The sequence below is a fragment of the Corvus kubaryi genome, unplaced genomic scaffold, assembly GCF_017639235.1.
Source record: "Corvus kubaryi isolate FWS band 111438036 unplaced genomic scaffold, C.kubaryi_AGA036_p1.0 37334, whole genome shotgun sequence".
In the NCBI taxonomy this organism is placed as follows: domain Eukaryota; kingdom Metazoa; phylum Chordata; class Aves; order Passeriformes; family Corvidae; genus Corvus; species Corvus kubaryi.
In genome coordinates, this window is record NW_024581108.1 from 18,838,902 (window position 1) to 18,864,253 (window position 25,352).

The following is a 25,352-nucleotide window of genomic DNA, read 5'->3' on the forward strand; positions in this document are numbered from 1 at the left end:
GGCCACTGCAGTTTGGGGTGATCCAGGCTGGGTAATAACACCTGACAACATCCTGCTGCCATAAGCCTGTGTCATTCTAGTATGTCCAGTGGACTCGTGGTAGCTCATGGCTGTTGGGAATGGCTTACTGGTTATATTTACAGCCCCAGGGTGAAAGCTTTCAAGTGTTTCCAAGTGTTAATTGCTGCCGATACAGCACCATGGGAAGGAGGGGTGAAGGGCTGGGTAAAGGCAGGTACTTGGAGTTGGGCTTCCCATGTAGAGGAGGATTCCTGGTTTGGGAAGACTGGAGACACTGGCTGTATTTGCTGCTTGGGCTGGTATTTAATACATTTTAGGATTAGGTGACTGTCTTTTGCTTTCAGGTGCTGAGGTGTTAAGAGGGAGAAAGAAGTGTGTGGGTGAGTGTAAATCAGCTCTGTGCAGGGAGAGCTGCCTGTTTGTACCTGGGGATTTAGGCTTCCAGATATTTAATTTCTGGTAACTGTACTTCAGCTTGTTGAAACATTTCAGTCTTGAAAAGCCTCTTGTGGATAATGAGCCTGCAGGGAGGCACCGCACCCAGGGAGCCTCAGACTGGGGAGCAGGGGTGGATGGGGGCCTTGTGTTAGCAGTGCAATTAATGAGCAAGTAGGTAGCCAGCATTTGCAAGAAAGCTCTGGGAGAGAGGGGAATAAAACAAAGTGAGAGAGAGGTTTTGTTGCCTCCCTTGAAACCAGGATCAAGCAAAGCTTACCTGAGTTTTAAATGTCCCATGTGATATGTCATGGGGTGAGGGACCAGGGATGGTGGAGTTTGGGGGATGTAGGAGATGGTTCTGCTTTGAGGTCTGGAGTCTGCCTGGAGAAGGCTCTGGAGTGGGTCTGCCAGCCCCAGTAGGAACCTTTTGTGATCCTCCCAAAGCTGCCCCAACAAAGGAGCAAAGGTGTGGTGTGACCCATTCTCTGTGCCCTGGTTCAGGGGGCTGGTGCTGGAGGGTGCCCCCCTTGTCTGCAAACCAGGATGAGAAATGTCCCTGCTGCACTGAGGAGCTGGGTTCAGGGTTTGATGTGTGACAGGGTCCAGCCCCCTCCTCCTTCCTGCCCACGTCCTGGGACACAAGGTTCCTACTGGGGCTGGCAGAGCCATTCCAGAGCTGGCTGTGGGGCACAAGCCTCCTCCAGGCAGACCCCAGACCTCAAAGGAGAACCATCTCCTACATCCCAGTGGGTGTCACCAGTGGATAAATGGACAGGAGAAAGGACCACTGGTAAATGGACACGAGGGGGAATGGGAGGAATCCTCACACCACAGAGCCGTGTGGTGGCCCCACTGATGAACCATGGACACCAAGCTCCTGCTGGCAAACGTTAGCCACCATCCTGCCTGGCTTCTGCTCCCCACTCACACCTTCTTCACCCTGTTAATTATTACAAGGGAAACAATGAAGGCCAATGTGCACCAAAGTCCAGCGTGAGTGAGAAAATAAGCAATTTGCTCACAGCCATGAGCCAGCCGACCACGGGCACCACGGAGCTGCCTGGGCTGCCAGGGGACACGGCAGCAGCCTTTGCAGTGGCAGACATCATCGTCGTGGTTCTGTACTTCGCCTTTGTCCTCGCTGTCGGGATATGGGTGAGTCCCTGAGGGGGCCGGGGTAGGGTCTGCCTGAGCCAGAGGGGCCTTGCTGCTTCCTGGACCCCTTCTGGGTACAAAGGGGTTTGTCTGCAAATGGCATCCTCTGCACAACTTACTCAGGGCATATTGAGCAAATCTGGGGGGTGACAGGGATCCTTCTGTGAGCCCTCATACAGGGACAGCCATATGGGGACACCATATGGGAACAACCGTGGGATCATTCCCTGGAGGTTGTCCTGGGAATGATGCTCAACTCACATCGGGGTGTGGACAGGCAGGAGGCAAAAGAAAGCCAGGGTTGTGCTGGAGAAGACTGAAATGGACCTTATAAACTTCAGAAAGATTGTTGCTAATTATTTGTTCGTGTTGCTTGGCGAAGGCCTCTGTCACAGACACCTACTGCGTTCTGCTTGGCTGAACTGCTTCTTCTTTCCCAGTTGGTACATTCGTGGAGAAGTCATCAAACAGGTACAAGCAGCTTCCTTCCAAAGCACGACTACCAGAAACCTGCACAAAGAGAGGCAGAAGCAGTGGGTGAAGCCTGGCATACTTAACAGATCCATAAAATTCTTTTGGAGCTGGTGCTGAGACCAGGCATTAAGGATTCTCCTGGCTTGGTCTGACTCAAGGGTGGCTGAATGGAGGAAAACACTTTTTCCTGTTCTTTTTCCTGTGCTTCCAGTCATCGATACGAGCGAGCCGGGGGACCATTGGAGGCTATTTTCTGGCTGGACGATCTATGACTTGGTGGCCTGTGAGTGAAATGCTTCCCTGGGTTCCTCATGGTTTGAAAGCAATTCCAGATGTAAGAGCAGGTCTGGTGAGGGGACCCAGTCATGACATGTGCTGGCTGTAGTCAGAGACGAAGGGGACAGGTGAAGGATACATAAGGAACCATCCCACACATCTTTGCTGATGGGCTGCAGCTTGGAGCTGCCGGGCCAAAAGGGTAGCTCAGCATCTTCAGGGGTTTCCAACTCTCAGTTTCTCTGCTAAAGGCAGCAATAAAAATGTTCCCATTGATGAAAGTTAGGGAATGCTGGCTGCCTAGCTGGGTTTGAAACTTTTTGGCCTCAACTCACCACTGATGTTCCCAAGTTAAGAGAGCATTAGGTAATCTAGGAATGTGTCATCCAGTAAAAAGCATTTAGACACTGAATTTAAAATAATCTCAAATCTCAGGACTTTCTGAGCCCTTGCTATTTAGAGCAGAGTTGAGTTTATTGACTAACGATGTAAAGGATATAAAATTCAAACCACTGAAGTATAAATCTTCACTATGAAAGAAAAAATAATCTATTGAAGGTGCCTTTTCTTGGGAGTGAAAGGTATACATAAAGATAATTTAGAGTTTGAAAGGAATAAAAATCCACAGGAATAAAGATTCTTCTCAGCCGATGCCAGGCTCTAGAACCATATATCTCTCCAGTGAGTTGTGGGTAACAGAATGCACTTCTCTACCAAAACACAGTTTTTCTCTTTTCTTCCTTTGGCTGTGAGTTGCCCATAAATTCACTAGGCTAGATTTTCAGCCTCTTCCACAGAAGACACATACACCTCTCTAAAATCTGTCATTTCTTAAATGTTCTTTATACTTCTGTCTCAGGCAAGTGACATTTAATGAAAAAGCTTAGCTTGATGGTTTTCTCTAATTAGGAGGGGGAAAATTAAAAGATACTAAAATCGAATATTTTTTCCCTAACCTTGTTCTTTTAAACAAGATTTCTGGGGTTTTTTCTATTAAAAAAGCCCCCAAACAAACTCCAAAAATTTCTCACTGCTTTTGGCTCCAGCCACAGGTGGCTACAGAGGCTGTTGGATACAGGTCAGCTCTTGGCTCTTCTGAACCGTTTTAGGTTCAGAGCAACCTCTGATGCTGTTCACTTCCCAGATTTGTTTGTCAGAGCTGATTCCACCTCTGCAGCTCCCCTGCAGGCTCTGCTCCTTGTGGCCTTTGCCTTGAGTATGACCAATATTTTATTATTGTTTTTATGGGAGTGACAGGTTTCAACCTCAACTATGCCCTGATATTAAATTGCTGCACCTCTGCAATGTATCTTCTGTATTTCTGTGTCTGATCTACATATCAGGAAAACTGCTCACATTTCTTGAGAGCACGGGTTGCAAAGTCCTGTTGCAGCAGCTTCTTTAATCAAGAGTTTTCTCCAGCAGGCAAGAAGGCAGAGGCAGTGTGGGTGTTGATGTCATCCTAATGTTTTTCCTTGCCCAAAGGTGAGAAGCAGAGCAGCTTCCACCATTCTTTGTTTCACATGAGGCAGCAATAAGGAGAGAAAAGCTCCTCGTAGGTGGTGTACCTAAAAGCAAACTGTAGGATGAAAGGGCTTGACTTGTCCCTTGGGTGGTTTTGTATTTGACCCTGAGACAGGTTTGATGTTGGCATGCAGAAAGGAGGTGAGGCTTTGTGCCAGTAAAAGCAGTTATTAAGTCAGATAGCCTTTGCCCTGTTTAAAGAGCCTTGGAGCTCTTCCAATCAGGGTGTCAATGAGCCATGGCAGGGATGGCCTACCCTGCCCACAGCCTGCAGTTAAAGCTAACCTGAAGCAAGAGCATTTTCCAGCCTGCTGCAGAGCTCCATAGCTTTGAACCTACCTTAGACACTAAGCACAAAGACCTGCGTGCTCCTAGCACGTCCATGCTGCGGTTCAGGAATCTCCTCCCTCAGCAGGAGCTCCAGGAGAGCACTCCTGTCACCATGGCTGTGTGAACCCACAGCACACATGTTCAGAGCAAGACTCAAAAGAGGCTGTCTGCAAGACATGGGGAGGTAGAGCAAGGGTCAGCAGGGTCAGAGATGGCACCTTGCTGACTGATTAACAAGGGAATGGAGAAATCTGTCACGTTTCATGGACACTGAGGAATCTGTGGTGTCACCAGGCTCCCCTCCCTCTGCTGTGCCTCTGTAACAGGTGTGCTTCTCAGGAGAACCGCTGGCAAAGTGAGCCCTGATTCTGAGATTAAGCTTTGCACTGGAGTGGGGGCAGTGGAAGGCAGCAGGAACATGCTTTAAGATATAAAAATGTAGGGGTTTTGAGAGGTGAAGGAAAACTCAACTCCCCATTAGCACCCAGCTGCCTAATTACAAGGAGATGAGATCCTGGGGAAAGAGAGCTCCTGAGGAAAACACTTGGACTGATACAGAAGTTGCTCAAAGTGACTTTCTCAGTTTTATCCCTGTGCCCTGTGTTTCAGATTGGAGCATCCCTGATGTCGAGCAACGTGGGCAGTGGTTTATTCATTGGCCTGGCGGGCACTGGAGCAGCTGGGGGCCTTGCTGTTGGGGGCTTTGAGTGGAATGTAAGAGTCAGTTCTGCTGTCAACTAAGCATGTCACTGTTTACAAAGGGACTGGGGTTTCTCTCCCAAATCAGGTATTTAACAGTATCAGCAGCAACAAGTGCTCAACTCTCAAGAGAGAAGCCTCCAGACATTCTGACAGCCTTGGAAACATGAGATCTTTATTTTAGTTTAAGTGGAATTCACTAGAATTATTAGCTCTTTGACCTTCTCAGTGGTACATGGCCTTATTTTTAAGCTTTAGTCTGCACTCGTGAAGATTAAAATAAAAGATAATGCTGGAAATGTGCTTGGATAATCACACGATTCTGGGTACAGGGAGTTAAGAAAAAGGCAAAAAGAAGCAGCGTGTGCTCCTCTATTCAGTGTAAATCCATGAGAATCAGCAACACTCTCTTCAGCTGGCAGCTGCCAAAATGTGTCATCTCTGGGGTGAACATCTGTGTGTGAAGGCAGGTCTCATTCTGCCCTGTTGAAGTGGCCTGGAAAATTGCCACTGACACCACACAGAGCATGAAAAGCAGGCCCTTGGTGTGTGATGCTAATGAAATTTCTCAGCTGATGAGGAGTGGGATTAGTGCCAGCCTCAGAAGAAGCATCATGCACCTAACTCTGAGTCTCTTGCCTACCTCAGCAGAGTGTTAATAGTGCCGGGTACTTGCCAAGCACAGGCAGGGCCCACCAAAAGCTCTTTCCTGGGGTATGTATTCACTGCACTGTTTTTTTCTAGACCATTAAGGTCACCTTTAAATCCTTGGAGAAGAAAACAGAGAGTGTGTTCAGCCTAGTGCATGTAGGACATAACAATATTGCTGTAGCTAAAGGAAATCTATTCAAGTCACTTTAGAAGCTCATGAAGACAAGATGGTGTTTCAGGGCAAATCCAGCTTCATGAGTTCAGATTAATTTATTTCAGACTGGAAAGAGAACTTAGATATGCCATTACTCTCTCCCTTTGCCATGGGACATCGCTCAGCTGGAGGGATCATATGAGCATCTTTCACCACAGCCAGTCTCTGCCACTGCAGGAGCCACGGCTGTTCTCCTCAATCAGTCACAATCTCTGCTCACTGGAATCAGTTTCTTTTCTGAAAACTTGAATAACTGATCAAAATAAACGTAATGATGAAAGATAATGGCCTGAGACAACCAGGAGGTGAGGTTTGATAATCCAATGGCTTTCATTTACCTTTAAGTTCTCCTGTTTGGGCTTTTTCTGGGAATTGGAGAAAAAATACACGATGGGAAATGCCTTTGCACTTTCCAGAAGACTCTTCACCTGTGGCAAAGCAACTAAAGTGCCTCTTTATCTACCAGTGACAGGAGCACATCTGTGCCAGCCTGCAAGGAGAACATCCCAGCAGAGTCTTGCTGTTGCTTATTTTTATGCTCTGCAGGGACAGTCTGCTGCCTCAGCCTCATCACTTGCTAATCAAGCAACAAACAGATGCTCCCATCCTGCTCTGAATCCCTTAACTCTTCACTGCCACAGCATCAGTGGTTTCAGAGGCCAACAAACACCCTACCATCTTTCAGAGAACTAGAGCAACAGAATACATCACCTTGCTCAAAAGACCAGGGAATGGAATAGGATGTGACACCCATGACAGAGAAACGCAGGGCTCAGGAGGAGAACTTCAAAATATTCTAATTGAATTGTAATAATTCTGCCAGCTGCTGGCTCATCTTCTGAGCAGTGAGAAAAAGTCAGTCTGCTTCTCAAACACATTGCATGGCACTGTACCTTTCTGCTTTCTTAAGATGGCCACTGAGAGAACAGGAGAAAAAGCAGTTCCCTTGTGTTGAATCCTGTGCCTTTATTCTCTTTAACAGGCCACCTGGGCACTGCTGGCTCTCGGCTGGATCTTTGTGCCTGTTTACATTGCAGCAGGAGTAGTCACCATGCCTGAGTACCTGCAGAAGAGGTTTGGAGGGCAGAGGATACAAATCTACATGTCCGTGCTGTCCCTGATTCTCTATATATTCACCAAGATATCCGTATGTATCCAACTGAACACAACCCTGTGTCTAGGGCCGGGATAGGGCATCCTGGTACAAGGCAGGGCTGCTCAGAGAGAACTCAGATGTCCTTGAAAGGACCAGCTCAGCTCCCAGGAACAGTAGCAGTGTGTTAGTGTGCTGCTCCTGCCTCTGTATTGATCATGGAGACCTTTCCTAAGAGAGAGACAGAGCCCTCATTAAACAGCAACGCACAGTGAGAACTTTACAGGGATGTGCAGCTAATTACTAAACAGTGTAAGTACCACAGGCTGTCTGCCTACTTCTCCTATCACATCAAACTTTAGGCAACAGAGACAGAGGAAGGGCAGCACTACCCCATCTGAATATTTGGCTGGCTGCATCTTGTAGGGATGAAATTCTCTTAAATGATTGTAAACCTGCTGTTGTTCTTGTAGCTGAGTTTTCAGCATTAGGTATTTTATAGTTGTTCCTCTCTCTTTCTCTCACTTGTCTTACATAAAAAGGGTACAGTGAAAGGGAGGTAAGTTCTGGCTTAAGACAAAACTCAGTATCTTTTCTGAATTGCTTGTAGCATTGTACCCTGCTGGTAACCAAAAACCAGTGTAGCCTGCTGGGTATTTCCCTCTTTTAAATGCCATTCAGAAAGAAACAGAAGTTATGCTCAGATATTTACTACCTATGCCCTTGGAGGGAGAGGAGTGCATTTGAGAGTCCATTACAGGGACTGAAGATGTTAGTCCTTTGTCTCCAGCTGGTTATCCCAAGGTCAGTAGAAGCCAGTTTTCACTAGACACTGCTGAAGTATTCAGATGTCAAATTGCCTTGGGAGACACTGACTGGAGATAAGACACTCAAGTGGCTTCAAGGTCCTTCTCCTACGCTTATTATGTCTCAGGTCCTGGGAGGGACATTAAGAGGAATTCCAGGCTGGGAGTGTGGGATAGATTTCCTCCTCTAATGGGCAGCTCTTCGTCATGTCACCCACTTCTGACACCTACTGCCTCCAGCTTGGCTCTGCGGGATCAAAGCATTGCCCCTGGTGGCAGAGTGAGTGAGGTCTTGCAAAGAGGCGCTTGAAACTTCTTTACCTGTGAGGGATAAATGGCAACTGTCTCCTGCAGCAGCCCACAGTGAGCACAGCCACACAGCCAAGGTATGAAGGAGAGCTGTCTTTCAGAGTGACCTTCAGCAGTGCAGTATTTGCCAGTGCTTTTCAGAGCAGGACCCTGGCCCTCGTCACTGCTGTTTCATCTCAGTGGTTTCTCCTCTGTGCAGCCAATTCACGCGTGGCTGACGGATGTGGCTGGGGGAGTTTATGGCCATGACAGGTGCTTTCTATTAAGCAGAGCTATTGTTTGTGGAGAGCTCATTTAGTGGCTGGCTGGACAGCAGGCACTTGGTAACAAGAAGGATTTTTCTCCCTGTGCTTTCTGCCCAAACACAGGTTAACAACCAGGGCACTGCAGAGTCTTCTTGGCTTGCAAAGAAAACAGAGATCTCAATAAACAGTGTTGTCAGAGGACTGATCCGGCATGGCTACAGAGGTGGTTGTGTTTCCTGCTGGGAAGCCAAGCCCCAGAAAGGGCAGTGACTCCCGTGGTGCTCTGGCTGTGCCTGTTGTGTCTCAGGCTTGCAGAGGTCAGGGGTTGCACTGGCTCCTTGCTTTCAAGGTGCTCATTTCAGACACTGCAAACAGAATTCTTGTCCCATCCCTTCTGTCTCCCTTGATAAAGGTCCTCACCTGTATCTCACCCCACACCAGATTTGCAGGTGTCCTTCTACCTGCTTTCCCAACCTAAACATCTCCCATATCACTGCCTGCAGTTTTGAATGATGTTATCTGTGTAATTCCAGGTTTCACCAGGTTCTGGTGTCACTCTCTCTGCCAGAAGGTCCAAACAAAACAGAGCTGATGGGGGTTTCTGTATTTCTAGTGAGGTCCTCAGCAGGTATAACCTGTTTTTCTGGAGCCACTCTAATATGCTGAACTGCACAAACAGAAAAGCCACCTGTTGACCTTCTCAGATAAACAAATCATGATACACGACATCAGTGACTCTTTAGGAGTCTTTCAAGAGGGAGTGTCTCTGGACCATGAGGCCATGAAGATGCAGCCCTGGGAAGAATAAGGTCTCTGCTATCTCCCCCTCTTTCCCTCCTGTGTCTGCCTGTGGATGCATGGGCTCTGCTATCCAGGGATGTCTTCACAGTCACCAAAAGGAGCAACAGTTTCCACCAGTGCTTCTCTGTGCCAGGGAGGATTCTATGACATGAAGATGGACTTTATTTTGATGACTTTTTGGTCCCTTGGTGTAGCACCTTCATTTTCTCCCTCCCTCTCTCCCAGACCCTGAAAGCTCTGACCTGGAGGAAAGTTTTTCCTTACAGCACAACAAGGTTCAGAGCCAACAGCCCCAACAGCTCTTCTCCTCCCCTTCCAGTTCACCTTCGTGGTGTCCTCCCCTGTCAATGCTTTCAGCCGCAGAGGGCTGCAGGCTGCTTTATTAGATTTCACTTGCACGAAGCACAACTAATGCCAGACTGCCCTTGGGGTTTTTTTATTCCAGACAGACATCTTTTCCGGAGCATTGTTCATCCAAATCTCTTTGGGCTGGAACCTCTACTTGTCCACTGTGGTCTTGCTAGCAGTGACTGCTGTCTACACCATAGCTGGTAAATAGCTGATTTTAAAGGACACATTATAAGCTGGAGCCTAGGATGTAAGTTTCCCATTTCCTACAGAGCAGAAAGAGTATTCAGGTCCTGGTCTGAGGGAGAGATTGCCCCAGTTGCTGGTAGTACCTGCCCTGCCACTCCCAGCTGTTGGAGACCTTCAAGTCTCCCTCTCTCCCCTCTTGGCCCAAGGGAAAGTGGTATGGGGGTAACATCACAGCTTTAGAGGATTTTTTAACACTGCACAAGGCTCGTGGCTCCCTCTGTGCAGGGTGTTACCACTGCCCATATTTGCTATTTTGTTGCCTTTCTGCAAAATTAGCAACTGTAGCTGTTAAGTTACTGAACTGCCTCCAAGTCCTCTCATGAACATGGAAAACCCTTCATGCCATTCGTCATGGGAGGGCTTGTCACAGCTGCGGGCTCCAGGGGACCAGCTCAGTGCCAGCTTCTCCCAGTGGGTCTGTCCTGAAATCCCCGGGCTGGGGCTAGAGAAAGCTTTTTTCCAGGTGAGGTGCCTGTTTCCCTGTGCTTGGTGACGCACTGACTGCTGTCTCTGGTTCTCCTGGCAGGGGGTTTGACTGCTGTGATTTACACAGACGCGCTGCAGACCCTGATCATGGTGCTGGGAGCTTTGGTCCTCATGTTCATAGGTAAGGGGAACCTGCAGTGGCACCACGCAGCAGTTTAGCGGTCCCAAGGCCACTAGACCTTAGCAGGGTGCCTCACTCTTTCATGTGTGGTGCAGAAATGAGTTTTAACCACTCACAGAAGTGGTGCCAGCACAAGTCTCATTCTCCAGCCATCATACTTGCTTCTTCCTTTGCACTAACAGTACGGAGGTGAGGCTCTGGGTAATTTCACCTCGCTGGAGTTGCCAAAGAGCTTTGGAACACTGCATTCTCAGAGCCAAATTCAGCTCTCATTAAGCCCATGTCAATTCAGAGTAATACTGCTGACTTCCGCTGTCGACTTTTGGAGTTACTGTGGGTTCATGTGGGCATAACCGAGCGTTATAAAAAAATTAAGACCAACAAGGAAATGAACTTCATCAGTCTTTGTTTTAAGCCTTGTTGGCAAACAGAAATATCTAAACCACGTATCTCTTTTTTCATGTTGTACCTTTCTGCTCTAGCTCTTGGAGGGTGTAAGTATACTTTACTATAAGTAAAGACTAGATGCTGATGACATTGCAGGGATTAGGATCATGGAGATTTTCCTGCATTGAACATCTTCCAGAATGTGTTGTTTAAACCACAAGGACTCTGGGCAAAATCCAGCTGCCTTCTGTAGAAACCTTGACTGCAAAAAGCAAGGGTGGAATGAAAAGTAAAGGAGATAAGAGGAAGATAAAAGAAAAGTAGTCACGAGACTCAGATAAGATCATAACTTTGCAAGATGCACCAGCCCTTAAATCACTGGCATTTTCTTTACAGGATTTGAAAAAGTTGGTTGGTATGAAGGACTTCAGGAGAAATACAGCACAGCAGTACCAAAGATCACAGTCCCAAACACGACCTGCCACCTCCCACGTGCAGATGCCTTCCATTTGTTCAGGGATCCCATCACAGGAGACATTCCCTGGCCTGGCCTTATATTTGGTCTCTCTGTGCTGGCTCTTTGGTGCTGGTGCACTGACCAGGTAAATAAAATCTTTCCCTCAGCAGACAGACCACCACAGTGTTATTTTTAGTCCACTCTTCAGTCTGTGGTTCTGTGAGCTGAAAAATCCCTGTGCCTCAGTATGCAGGAGTTGCTACCTTTTTTACTGGTCTAGACGAGAATGTCTCACTCCTTCCACCTTCTCAGCAAGCTGCTAATTTTATGCACTTCTTAGTGCAGTAAGAACAGGTTATTTTCATCCTTCTTTTTCCCACTGTGGGCTGGTGAGTACTGAGTGTCTTCATGCAGTTATCATGACAAGGATATAAAAATGTGAATCTGGAGCTGGCTCTGCTGTGACCTTGAGTGACCTGCAGACAATATTTCTCCATTCATAGTCCCAGATGTCTCATGTCCCTTATTCCTTTCCAAGCTACAAACCAGGAAAGCTGCGTGTGTATCTCAAGACGCGGTGCTTCTGGACTTCCAGATGGGATAATTATGAAACCCCACCACTGAGCTTTTACCAAAACACCCACAGTCTGCTTCATTCTGTGTCTCTTGCTGCCATACAGCTGCTGTCTCCAGCCCGCAAGGTGGCTTCATTTCAGTCAAGGGTGAAATTATTCCTGTAAAGGAAATTTCCACGCTGCCCTCTCCTGTAGCCTGCGGACTGAGCTCTGAGCAGTGGCAGCAGGCTGCAGTCAGCGAGGTGGGAAAGCTGTCCTTGGCATGCAAAACACCCTGGGATCCTGTGGGATGAAAGTCATCCATGAGAAGGAGAGACAGAGAGAGAATGGACCCCGCTCTCTCTGTTGTGCTTCTGTTTCATTCTCTGCTCCCTTTCTGCACTGATTGCAGGTGATAGTCCAGAGGTCTCTCTCTGCCAAGAACCTCTCCCATGCCAAAGGTGGATCAGTGCTGGGAGGATATCTGAAAATCTTCCCTATGTTTTTCATTGTCATGCCAGGAATGATCAGCAGAGCTCTTTACCCAGGTAAGCCTTCCCATCTTCCTTGACACGGGGCTCCATACCAGCTGTGAGCACTAATCCCACACAGGTCTGCCAGCACTTTTACACCTTAGAAACTGCTGTCCTGCAGGCATGTTCATAGAGATTCCTGTTGCACCGTGGTATTTCCAAGCCCTCCCTCTACCTCCAGTTCTCCCACAGTGGCATAAGCCACTGGGAGTAGCCATAAGGGGCATAGTTTGCCATTGGGGTCATTTAGCTCCATGCTGTGGACATTGCATCCATCTGTCTGTGTGGAGGCAGTCAGTGAAATTAAATTCATGGAGCACTGAGGTTGTCCTTCAGATCTTATGGATTACATCCATTAGGTATTTTGGAGAGTTTTAACAGTCTACCATACAGATTCATTCAGGTCCTGGTGGATTAGGCTAAACGAGACTCCCTTATATCCCAAGGAGTTCTCATTGCTGGTGTCCCCAGAGCCTTCCCCTTCCCAGGAAGGATACCTTGGTTAGAAGGACCACTCCCAGAGGAAAGAGCCTCTCTCCCAGATTTCCTAAATATGAGTAAGTGAGCCTCCAGCATCCCTGGGAACCCAGCTGACAGGTTCATGGAAACAGTCCAGTTCCCACAAGTGACAAATCATCAAGGATTACAGTTACGCAACACCCAGGAGACTTTTAGCTGTACCCTGAACAGAATTTCAAAATGTCATCCCAAAGTTTCACCTCTGTTATATGATATAAAATGTTTTTCAGCTCCACTCATTGTAGCTGTATTCCACCTCTGAATTTATATGAAATTGCACAAGGCATCAGGATTTGTTCCCTTGATCTAGACAGTCTATGGCTCAGTGGGGTTTGAACTGACTCCTTGTTGTTCCCCTGTGCTACACAGATGAAGTGGGCTGCGTGGACCCAGACATCTGCAAGAGGGTCTGTGGAGCTGCTGTGGGTTGTTCCAACATTGCCTACCCCAAACTGGTGATTGAACTCATGCCTGATGGTGAGAAACACCCTTGTGGAGCTAGGCTTGAGCCAGGCTGTGCAGGGGGGATCAAGCTGCCCTCACCCATCCTAAGCATGCGGAAATCTTACTGCAGATTCCAGACAGCAGGATGGAAAAAGCAGTGCTCAGAGGCCCAAGGTCTAGTCCTGATTCCCCTTCTGTGTTTGTCTCTCACAGGGCTCCGGGGCTTGATGATTGCAGTGATGATGGCAGCCCTGATGAGTTCCCTCACCTCCATTTTCAACAGCAGCAGCACCCTCTTCGTTGTCGACATCTGGCAGCGGGTCCGCAGGCAGGCCTCGGAGCAGGAGCTGATGGTTGTGGGCAGGTCCTTACATTTATTTATGTCTCATTCTTCTCATCATCTGTTCTGGGTGCAGCATTTACATCCTCCAGGCTGCACTCACTGAGAAAAATCTGGTGCCTGTAATAGAGAGCAGGAGCACAGCTTGGGAAAGAGCATTGCATTTTCCACCTCCTTGGGTAGATCTGGTCAAGGAGAAACTCTGTGTGTTCCACTGAGCTGGGCAGATAATTGCCTTTCTTCTCTCTAAACTTATTATAAATTCTGCTTTAAATGTAACTTTTAGGAAAGCTGAAAGTGCTCTGGAGTCGTTGTCACCAGAGGTCTATAAAAAGGTGTTATTTTTGTATCAGACAGGAGTGATATGTTGCAATTGCTTCTTTTTTTTTTTTTTTTTCCCACGGAAAAGTGCAGAGCTGAGCTTCCCAGCTCTCAGTCTCTGTGGTGAGTTGTAGTGTCCTTTGCAGACAAGTTTTGGTGCTGCATTATATCAGGGGCATATAAAGTTCTCCTCCAGACAGGGGAATTTAGGCTGCATTCAGTGTGTTTGTGGAGCTTTTGCTCTCCAGTCACCAGCATTAAGTTCTAAACTTTGCTGAGGGGTGGCTGAAGGCTGCAGGCAAGCTCACACTTCACCATGGCAGAGCGGTGAGAGGACAAGTACCTCTTGCTCAGCAGTATGGACAAACCTCTGTGACACACAGTTCAAAGGTTACTATATTCACCTGAGACCCCAAACACAATTTTAAAAAGTAGCAAACAATTCGGAATTTGGCAAGGGCAAGAGATTGAGCACATTACCTGCTTGGAAAGGTGGCAGAAAGATTGCTTCCATGAGCTTTCAGCATCCTCTTTCTGTCACATCCAAGAGCCAAGGTCATTGAGACCATATCACACTCTAGGACACACCAGGCTCACCACGGGAGAACAATCTTCTCTTTTCCTGTGTACACAAGGAAAGGTTCTTGAGAGTGGATTTTTTCTTAGGAAATTCCAAGAGCAACTGGGAGTGTGTTTTGTTTAACTCTGCCTACAGAGTTAACACAATTTTATCCTTCTCTTTCAGAGTCTTCATCCTCATCCTTGTGGTCATCAGTATTCTCTGGATCCCAATCATTCAATCAGCCAACAGTGGAAAGCTCTTTGACTACATTCAGTCCATAACCAGCTATCTGGCCCCACCAATCACAGCCCTCTTCATCTTGGCAATCTTCTGCAAGAGGATTAATGAGCCTGTAAGTGAAGTGTCAACAACCAATTGATACATGTATTTAATTTGAGAAAATAAATAAGTATCTCTGCCCTCAGTACTTAGCCTTGTAAACTCGGAGCCAGTCCAGCTAAAGTGTGACAATTAGACAGCCTTTCCCTGGTGTGCATTAGTGGATCTTAGCCCAGGGTCTAGTGGGTGTGGGTTTGCTTCTAAGAAGTCCCTGCAAGTGCCACTTCTTGGCAGCCCCATTTGAAAGCATGAAAGGGAAGTTGTTCTGCCATTTAGGGATGATGTGTCAAAGTCTCATTGGAGGAGTGTTGTTAGGAGGAGATTCTTGCATTGTTTGTGCTCTATCTGCTCCATGTTCAAGGGCAGAGAGAGAAAATGAGGATTTTTACCTGAAAAAATTCTCCTTTGATGCACATCACTGTGGATTTCCATCAGGCGTAAGAAGGCTTGGGAAAGAAGGAGAGGACAGGGAGAGGAGAGGGAGAACTACAACCAGAGTTAATTTGCAGTGACCTTTTCTCTGTGCTTGCCTTTCTCAGGGTGCTTTCTGGGGCCTCATGGCTGGGCTTGCTGTGGGTCTGGTTCGGATGATCATGGAGTTTATTTATAGCCCCCCGTCTTGTGGGGAGGAGGACAGGAGACCAGCTGTGCTAAAGGACTTGCACTACCTCTACTTTGCCCTCATCCTCTGTGCCCTCACTGCCATTGTCACCGTCCTCATCAGTCTCTGCACCCCACCAATCCCTGAAGAAAAGGTAAGTGACTTGCAGTGACGCCCTTTTCCCAGAGCCCCCGTTTGGGTACCAAAAATCCCTGCAATCTGCCCTTTTCTGTTCCTCCAGTGGCTAAGAAATGGTGTGTAATGCATATGCTGCCAAGAAGCCCTTGCTCCTCAGCTCTGTCTATTCCCTAGGTTGCAGAGTGTTAATGCTGCTGAGCACTGAGTGCTTCAAATTGAGTGTGAGTTCCCATGCTGTGCCCAGAGCTGGGCAGACACCACAGCCCATCATAACTGCAACAGAAAGAAAAGAAGAAGGGGAAGGAGATGGAATCACATTACAGAGCACTGCTGAGGAGGAATTAAATATATCTAATTGTAGCAGCTAGCCTGTTTCAACAGAGCCAGCATCAATCTTGCAGGCAAACAAGATTAATATCTTTTGCAACACGGGCGTTTAGGAAAATAACATTTTGTCCCAATGTGATCTCAATTAAATTTAATAACTTTGAGGGAAGTACAACTTTCTTTTACTTAGCACATTAAAATGGTGCAGAGTTGGGAGGTTTTATATTATAAAACCTTAAAGCAACTTTTCCCAGTCCCAAGTTTTAAAGCAGCTGCCAATATAACAAAACTGCCACCTACCTCTCAGCAAAGGTTACTGGATAGATTAAAAAGACCTATTTTTTCTTGTCTAACTGCATGGGAGAGAAAATGCTATGATGGCATCAATCTGTTGCTTCCTCATAACTTGTAAAGCATTAACCAGCTCCATCAATGTTTGATGGAATGTTATAGGTGTCAAAGACACCCCGCTCCTAAAGATTACATGAAAGCAGGTGCTCAGATAGCAGAAAGGAGGGGGGAGAGAGGCTGTCTTTGTGTCTGCTTGGAGATAAACTCTCAGCTTTTATTAGCTATCAGAGGATCCACATGGGAGAGAGAAATACTGGCAAGGAGACACCATTAGTTCTGCTGCTTACGTTGTTCACGGCTGCTCAGGGGTGGCCAGATGGTTGCCAGCAATTAATTACTGTGGTTTAATGAGTTCCCACTCATCATCTGACCTGTGATAGCTAAACATGTGCAGTGCTCCCTGCCCACAGCAATAGCAAGATAAGATGCATTAACACAGCACTGGTGAACAGTGAGCGTCACACCAGCAGTTCAGGAGATGGAGAAACTGGCCCCAGCACCTCCAGGCTTTTTAGTCTGACCTCAGAGGTATGAAAACATTTAAAGCATCTCCTAAGAGGGGGAGTTCAGGATGGAGGCCACTATAATAGAATTAGGGAGAGAGAGGTTACAATCTTAAGAGATTCCCCAGGGGAGATTTTCAGTGGTATTTCTACTGAAATGTGTGAGTTTATAGGTGCTGGAGGTAAGTGGCCTTATTTTACACATTCTTCAAAAAGACAGGGGTATGGCCAGGGAGGACAGGATTTTGTCTGAAGCAGCTGTGTGCAGCTATCCCAGAGGAACAAAGGACGAGATGTGGTGGCTGCCCTGCCTCAGGTGCAGCTGGAGAGCCAGGGAGGGAGGAGAGCTTGCTGAAGAGCAGCACTGGCCAGGAGCTAACATCAGCTGGACTTTCTGGGGGAAATTTTCTCAATAGGGATGTTCAGGATAGCCTTTTGGTATGTCATGGACCCCACATAGTGCTGAGCTCAGCGCTCGACCTCTGTGTGAAAGACTCTGTTGTAGAAAATGAGTGAGAATTAATGATACTGCCTGTGGCAGTGAGAGGCTGAACACAATCATCTGATATTTGTGATGACCATCCCGTGAGCCCCCTGTCCCTCAGTATCTTCCCACCACAAGGAAAATGGGATGGGCTGCCAGGAAATTCGTGCCACTAAGCAGTTTTTCCCTCTCTCCATAGCTCAGTAGGAATGGGAGAGTCTGTCCCCATTTCTTTTAGTCTGATTCCATTCAGTTTCTACTATTTATTCCTGATTTCAACAGGAAAATCTGCCCTTGTTCCTCAGAGAACAGCCAAAGGGAAGGTGTGGGGTTTGACTGAGGCAGGAGACAACATTGCTGGGTTTCTGCCTGTCTGGCACAAATCTGAGTGGGCAGCACTGAGACCAACATTTTTCATTTTCCTGGGTCAGACCCACCCCAGGTTTGCCTTAGACATGAGCAGAGGTGTTGGCTTGCACCATCACTGCTGGTGACATGGTTTCTCATGGTTTGTTCCCTCATCTCCAGCGAGTCTGTGGCTGTGCTGAGGTGGGTCAGGGACAGAAGGGTTTGGGGAAGGAAGGGCAGGAGGCTGAGATCAGGGTGGACGTGCCAGGCTCTAACTCTCTGGGTAGAAAGTGTCACCTGGCCTTTGTGTTTGGCCACTATTTACTTGGCATGCAAGTGGGCAAATCTGTGGTGAAGAGCCTGAGTGTCCCCATGACAGTGTCTGGGAGGGGGAGGCTGTGCTGGTTGTCCTGGATGAGGATCTCTGAAGCTTTGGTGCTTCCTGGTTAATCAATTCCCTTCCTGAGCCTTGGATATTTCTCCTCTAAGACTTGCACAGGGCTGGTTCTGCTTGTCTTTACCTGCAGTGCTTGGAGATGGAATGATGAAAGACATGGTACAGGAGCTAGGAATTGTTTTGTCAAGCAAAAAGAGTAGAAAAACAAGCGAGCAAAGACAAAGCCAAGGAAATACAGTGATAGATCATACCTCAGCAGATGTAAATCAGCACAGCTCCATTGCCTTCAAAGACCAGGAACAGCTGTTGAGCACGGATATGTCGCTTTACACCAGCTGAGGATCTACACTGGACTACTTTAAATATTGAATCTCAATGCTTTTGAGATAGTAAATGGGCAAAAGGAGAAAAGAGATTTGTATCTGATGTTAGAGTGGTACATCTAATGTTCCTGGCTTTAAATGAATTACAATCTGAGAACTGCAGGCTGCAGCATTTTCTCCTGCTGTTTTGGACACTCTCCCATCCCTGTGGTGATTGATGCTGTGCTGGAAAACAAGTATGCAAGGAATTTGTTTGGTATGCTCCAGAGTTCATATGTCTTCATTGTAGGTAGTCCATATTGTGTCACGCCGTCCTTGAAAACCCTGCAAAAGAGCTTACAATTAAATTTGAGACTGTGAAGCTGAAACAGAACTGTCAGGTGCCAGATGGCATTTTGGAACAGAAGGATTTATTCTAGTTTACAAACAACAAAAGAAAAACTTTGCTGTGTTCTTGCAAACTCCCTTGCCCAAGGAGACTGTGAGGGTGGAAAGGGAGGGGAACAGCGCACAAAGCACTGAGTGCTGCACCAGCAGGTCAGCTCGCCAGGGGTCAGGGCTCACCCAGACAGGCTGATGGATTGGCAATTCCACCCGGTGTACTCTGGGGTTGGGAGGCTTTCCTTGTGTCTTGAGGAGTGGCTTCAGTGGCTCCTCTTGGTGCACAGCTTAGGAGGAGCCCCAAGCCCGCCTGGGCTGGCCTGAGCCCACCCTGAGAGCTCCGAGGTGCTGCAGCTGGAGCTCCCACAGCATCATTTGGTGCCACTGAGAGCCAGACACGCTCAGCTCTGTGGGTGCTGACAGGATCAAACTAAGGGGGGGACACAGGGCTCCCCAGGACCCAGCACAAGGCTCCCTCCTGCTTCCCTGCCCTTGGACACGGTGGCTTCAGGCAGCACTTCCCAGGTCCCAGTCAGTAAAGCTGACACAGCTCCCCTGTAGGCAATTCTTAATTATGAATTTGCCTGCTTTCTCCAGGCACCCAAAACACGTGGGTGATGGGGATGATGCCATGAGGTTCCCTGTCTCTATGCTGCTTTCCATTGGGAATTGCTTCCCTCTGGAGTCTGAGCCCCAGGTACACCCCAGCCTTTGCAGATTTTGCTGCAATGTGAAGAGACAGTGATTCAGGGACACGTGAGGAGAGGAGAGAAAAGGAAAAAAGTTTTGGAAATCCTTTAGTACCCTGAAACTTTACTGTGTTCCAGTGACATTTCCTAAGTGATTAAAAAAAAAAAGAATCCCTGAGAAAGATGAGGATCATCAAATCAAAGCAATTTAGCACTTCATGACAAGAAAGATTAGCCCTGCCCAGTGCTCATCTCAGTTGAAAATGATTTAAATAAAGCTATAAATCTTCTGGAAATTATGCAACATTTCGTGTCAGCCGGAAGCTTCTGCCTGGATTTGTGTGTGCAAAATACAAAAATTAAACTCACGTTCCTTTGTCAGTGACCCACTGGAGACGTTCATTCCCACATGGGCAGAGCAGGGAGCCAGCTGCTCCTGGGGCATGTGTGACTGTGCCTGCCCTGTTGTCACCAGGGCACCTTTGCACTGCCCCCCCTGTGCCCCTCTGCCAGGCAGCGTGGGCTGGAGAGGGGGGGCAGCCCCTGGACCTGGCAGCAGCATTTGGGAGGGATGGATGAGCCTGTCCCTGCTGCCTGGCCTGGCCAGGGCAGGGGTCAGGGAGAGCCATAGAGATCCTGGGCATGCCAAGGTCAGCCCCAGCAGCAGCAGGCCTGGCTCTACCCCAAAGCCCTGAGCCCCTGGGGTGTGTAACACCCCCCAGCTGCTGAAGGGCCACTGAGGTTTGCAAGATTGATGTCTCCTGTGCACTCCTGTGTTCCAGGTAGAACACTTTCAAGCTTGCTGTACAATAAGAGTTTCAGAACTTGGGCATTTGTAAAGCAGACTGATCGTCCTTTGTGACTTTCTGCAGAGACAGGCAATGTCTTGTACTGGCCCATCAGAGAAATCTGAAATTAAAATATAATCTTTTGAGGGTGCAACAGCTGTCTGTGACTGACTGTGTCCATAGAGGGTATCTTGGCTTCTTTTTTGATTTATTTTTATTTATTTGACTTTATTCCCCTTCCCTTTTGGAGGGCTGTCTGGACAGACCATCATTATTTCAGATCAGTCTCATGAGCCTTGCAAATAGGGAGCTGCTTCTCCAGTGTCTACTGAAAGGTTACTTCTTGAAGAGACAGGGATGGAACAGATTATTTTAAAAAATGGAAGGAGAGAAACCAGATTATTTTACACTTTTTCCCAGCTTTTCAGCTCCAGCTGGATGGTGCCAACCTTCTTCTCCAGGGTGTGGGCACATGTGCAGAAAGGAGGGGAGGGAAAGTGGGAGACCACCCCAAACAGGACTCAGCACCACCTTGGACTAAGGAAGGAGATGACTGGGAAGCCACTTTGGGACTCACAGGCAGTGACCAGTTTCTCTCTGTTCCACTTTGCAGCTGGGCAGCCTCACGTGGTGGACCAGGCACAGAAAAGCACCTGCTATAAACCTGAAAAACTGCAAGAGTGAAGCAGCACAGATCAGCCCAGAACACCCGGTAGAAGCTGCGGCTTCAGGAGATACGGAGGAGGCAGGTAGGGGTCTGTCTGTGAACAAACACACTCCCGTGCCTGGGAGTGCACAGCCAGGATCCCATGCAAGTCCCAAAATCTCATGAGGGGCTACCTGGTGCATTCACTGGAGCTGGGGCTTGTATCTACGGTTTTAAGGATGTGACAAATGAAAGTGTTGTGGCTCTTGGTCCTCCCAGCCTACCTTCATGTCACAGCCCTTGAATGGCTCAGAAGAGCTGCTATTCCTGAAAAAAAAGAGCACCAAAATAGCAGCACAGTCTGAGGGGAAAAAGAGACCCTGGGAGCAGACATGTGCACTTTGAGGGCATCCTAGAATGAACCCACAAGCTCCACTTTTCTCATTTCCATGATGCTGATAGGATTTTTCATCTTCCCTTAGGATGTATGCCACGGTTAAAACCCAGACCTTAAATAGCTGCGTGTCCTACCAGGGGTGTTTAATAGGAAGGAGGGCAGAGCAAAGTCAACTTAAAGAGTTGTCAGGAGACAGAACAGTAGCAGGAGATGCTACATAGGCAAGTTCTTTTCAGAGTGGACAGAGCTTTATTCTGCAAATCTATTAAAAAATGCAGCTTTCTGGTTTTGAGCTTAACCTTCGAAGGTTACAGAGCACAAACCTCAGAATCAAGACACACACAAGATTTCTTCACTCCTTCCATTTGCTGGTCAGTCCAAAGGACACTGGAACCAATCACAGCTAAGCTAAAAAGAAGTGAACATCTAACCAAATCCCTTATTTTTGTTTCCCCAATAAGTAAGTATGCTTGGGTAGTAATAATAAGTAGAGTAAGTTTGGGTTTAAGTCAAATGCAGTAATTCAGCATTATTTTTTATTTCTTACCAATTCCTAGTTCACTAGCTCAGATTTTCATAAACAAATATCTTGTTATTTTGGTGATTAGCAGAGATGAGGAATGAGACGTGAAACACAGCAGCTGACAGTTTAATGAGGGTTTGTTCTGGGTAACACCTTTTTTCAAGGCCCAAAACATCCTGAATTTCAAAAAAAGGTTATATTTGGAAAGAACAGGGAGTGAAATACACACAGCACAGGACTGACAATTAAAACACACACTTCACCTGGCAAGCCATGTGTAATAAACAAGCCAGGATACAAGCCAGGATATCTCTAAATGGACCATCATGCTGTCAGGAATTTTTAAAAGTGGATGGAATCTGGATTGGGGAGGAGAGGGAAGAGGTTTGTTAATTAACTAATGAGTGATTGGTGTTGCAATCAACTGACTGCAATCAGGCTGTGCTGTACATGATTAAGGGAGACTTTTCCTTCTCCTTTTCCTTTTCCTTTTCCTTTTCCTTTTCCTTTTCCTTTTCCTTTTCCTTTTCCTTTCCCTTTCCCTTTCCCTTTCCCTCAGCATCTTGCATCTATTAGGGTGCCTCTCAAGCCCCACTCCAGACTGGCCAAGGCACCTCCAAAAGATTGGGAGAAGGGAGAGAAGAGTCCCAGTAGATTCTAACAGCCATGTTTTGTCCCCCTCTCGCAGCAGCCAAGCCTCCCTGCTGGAAAATGGTGTATTTGTGGTTCTGTGGTCTGCCCACCAGCCCCACACCCACCCTGTCCCAGGAGGAGAGAGCTGCCCTGGAGCAGACACTCACCAGCATCGAGGAAAAGCCCCTGTGGAGGATTGTGTGCAATGCTAATGCCATTCTCCTGCTGACTATCAACATCTTCCTGTGGGCGTATTTTGGCTGAGCTGGGGTCGGGAATCTCGTGGCTTTGGTGGCTCTCACCTTCCTGTCTAAGCTGGCAGCAGCAGGTGACAGAGCCCCTGGTGACAGGCTGCTGGCACATGGCCAGCACAGCCCTTCCCTGGAGGCACCGCTTGCTGGGAATGGCTGTGGGGCTCAGTTTCTCCATGAGGGGTGACGAAGACTCGGCACTGGCCACATCTGGGATGCAGGGGATGTGTGGGGTCAGGTTTAAGGGTGCAGAGCTGAGCGCAGCAAGGAGCAAAGGCTTCGGAAAGCCCAGCTGTGGCATGGCTGGGGCCTGTCTCAGGGCTGACTTTGCACTGCTGTGCTTTGGGGAAGGAGTTCTGGTTTACACTGGCAGGGGGAAGGAGACTTAAACACTACCTGTGGTTTTTTATATGGCCAAAATTCAGATGGGATCAGAGGGATTAACTCAGCAGTGACAGCCTTGCCTCCCACAGCCTCCCCAGCCACCTTTGTGGGACCCCTCCCACCCCGCCCCTTGTTGGCATCAGCAGTGGGGACAGGGGGCTTCTTCCTGCTCCCCGAGCCCCCCATCCTGCCCCCTCTGCTGCACGAGGGCTGGGCTTACACCAGCCTGAGCCTGTTTGCTCACGGGACTGATGCTGCCCCTTAAAAGCATTTCCAGCAATAAAGGTGCCTCGGTAACCAAGCCAGTCCTGACTGTGGGTTGTGGTGGTGACCTGTCCTGCTCTGACACACAAAGGGCTCCCTGGGACCACAGTGACCTGGCTGTGGCAGGGAAAAGAAAAATCCTTCCTTGGGGCCTGGCTCAGGATCTTGCTTTTTTGAGCAAGTTCAAGCTCCTCGGACCCACCTCAGGGCCATCACAGAAGGTGGCACAGCCAAAATCTTTGAAACCACGAAGAGACAGCAACACCCACTGTTAACATCTGTGCCTGGAGAAGGCTGAAAATGCCCACAGGGATGTGACCCTGCATCCAAAGGGCAGGTCCAAGTGACTGTGGGCTGTGTGGGGAGGTGAGGGCACACAGAAGAAGCACAGCACCATGAAGATGAAGAAAATGAGTCATGAGTCAGCAAGGAGGGAAGAAACAAGGCTCTGTTTCCACCAGGCATGGGAAGGTTGGGCCATGATTCCTCTGCTTGCCCCCAGTTTGGATGGAGCAGGATGGGTTTGTGATGGCCTCATGCAGGTTAGTTTAAGCATTCACTCATTCTAAGAGGAAAAAGTAGATTTCTTTTGAAGAAGGGAGCTCTCAGCCCCATGAGCTGCCCCTCCATCTCCACAGGAAGAGGCACATGACACAGAGCTTGTCTTGCCTTTCCACTATTCAGTTTCAGGCAGGAGATGCCCAGATCAGAGGGCGCCTCAAAATATTTGGAGAAAATCAAGTTACCAGCAGTGATTAATAGCTGGCAAATGTCTAATAAAAACAGGTACATTTTTAGTGCATTTAGAAATACCAGGGCTCTCACCTCCTCACCCTGGGCCACAGAGACCCTCAGCAGCTCTCAGCTCAATGGGTTTATTAGCTTTTTTGGACCACACATCCATGGGGACTGCAACACAGAGCAGGATGAGGAAATTGGGGCAGTTTTTCAAATGTTTGAGATTGTTTTTTTCCCCAAGAAAAATTCAGTTTTGCAGAAAGTAGAACTGAATTTTGCTAAGCCTTTTTTTAATGACAAAATATTTTTTATCTTTGGTTATGTGACGAGTTTTTCCCCTCCCCATCTCACCCCACGGATCCTTGAAGGTAACTTTTCCTTTAAAATGATGATGTTGATGTTGGTTAAACAAAGTAATGCACTTTGAGAGCTGTGACTGCATCTCTGAGCTTGGCCCTGAGGAATGGAGACACCCACACTGCCAGATGCAGCCAGCTGTGCACCCTCAGGAGGAACACATTTCAGTGGGAAACTTATTTGATTTCACTACTCTGCTTTGATGCACTGAAGTGAAACAAAAGAGAAAAGAATGATTGGGGAGGGGGAGTCTGACAGGTTTTATTGAAATAAAGCAAAGTTGTCTCAAAACATCTTGACCTTTGCTTGTTTCCTAGGAAAACAGTGTAATTAGCTGAAAAAAAAATTAAAACCAAATAAATCAAAAAATGAAACCCCAGCTGAACAGGAGCACTGTGCAGCCTGGCTGTGGCAGCAGGGGATGAGTTGTGGTGTCCTAACAAGAACACATCTCTCTCAGGCTGTAACCAATATCCAAGTGCATTGGCAGCAGATGTTATTAATGATGCCAATACATATTTTCTTATTAATCTTCCATACTAGGCTTGTGTCTATCTGCAAATGATTATCATTCATTTTCCTGACAAATCTATCAAGATCATTTATTACTGTTCGGCAAAGGATCTTCTTTTAAACAAAGATTAATAACATTGCATTTTATCTGGCTGGCTGAGCCAAAGGAAATGAAATTAACAATGAGCCCTACAAACATGTCATCACTTTAATTTACCGGAAAATATTTTAAAATGTTATTTAAAAGAATATACGCTGTGGTGGGCACAGTTTATTACAAAGGAAAGGAATCAAACCACAGGCTTTTTAGCAGGGTGGAGGGTAAGCAAACAGGGCACTCTGTGTCCTCTGGTTCCTCGCACTGGAGTTCTGGGACAAGGAGGGAGAGGCACCCACAGCCCTGCTGCCACGCACAGATGGGCACTTGCCCAGGGGAATTGCAGCTGGAGGTCCCTGCTTGTCAGTTAAGGGGGATCCTAACCAGGACCACAGCTCTCACTGCTGCGGGGAGCACTGCCCTCCCTGTGCTCCTACAGAAGGGAACTCCACCAGGGTAAAGCTTGTGGGGCTCTGAGGGAGAGGAGGGCACGTGTGTGCTGAGTGCCAGCACCCTTCTGTAT

The 25,352-nt window shown here is 47.7% G+C and overlaps 1 protein-coding gene across 1 annotated transcript; it reads left to right on the forward strand.

Moving 5' to 3' along the window:
* The first annotated feature begins 1,143 nt into the window (after window positions 1–1,143).
* Window positions 1,144–24,549, forward strand: SLC5A9 (solute carrier family 5 member 9). The gene is made up of 14 exons (XM_042030645.1): window positions 1,144–1,614; window positions 2,300–2,371; window positions 4,828–4,932; window positions 6,765–6,929; window positions 9,482–9,587; window positions 10,160–10,240; window positions 11,024–11,229; window positions 12,051–12,186; window positions 13,060–13,167; window positions 13,348–13,498; window positions 14,541–14,709; window positions 15,236–15,451; window positions 20,640–20,775; window positions 22,281–24,549. Exons 1-14 carry the CDS (start codon window positions 1,486–1,488, stop codon window positions 22,487–22,489), a joined length of 1,989 nt encoding a protein of 662 aa, XP_041886579.1. The 5' UTR covers window positions 1,144–1,485; the 3' UTR covers window positions 22,490–24,549.
* The last annotated feature ends 803 nt before the right edge of the window (window positions 24,550–25,352 follow it).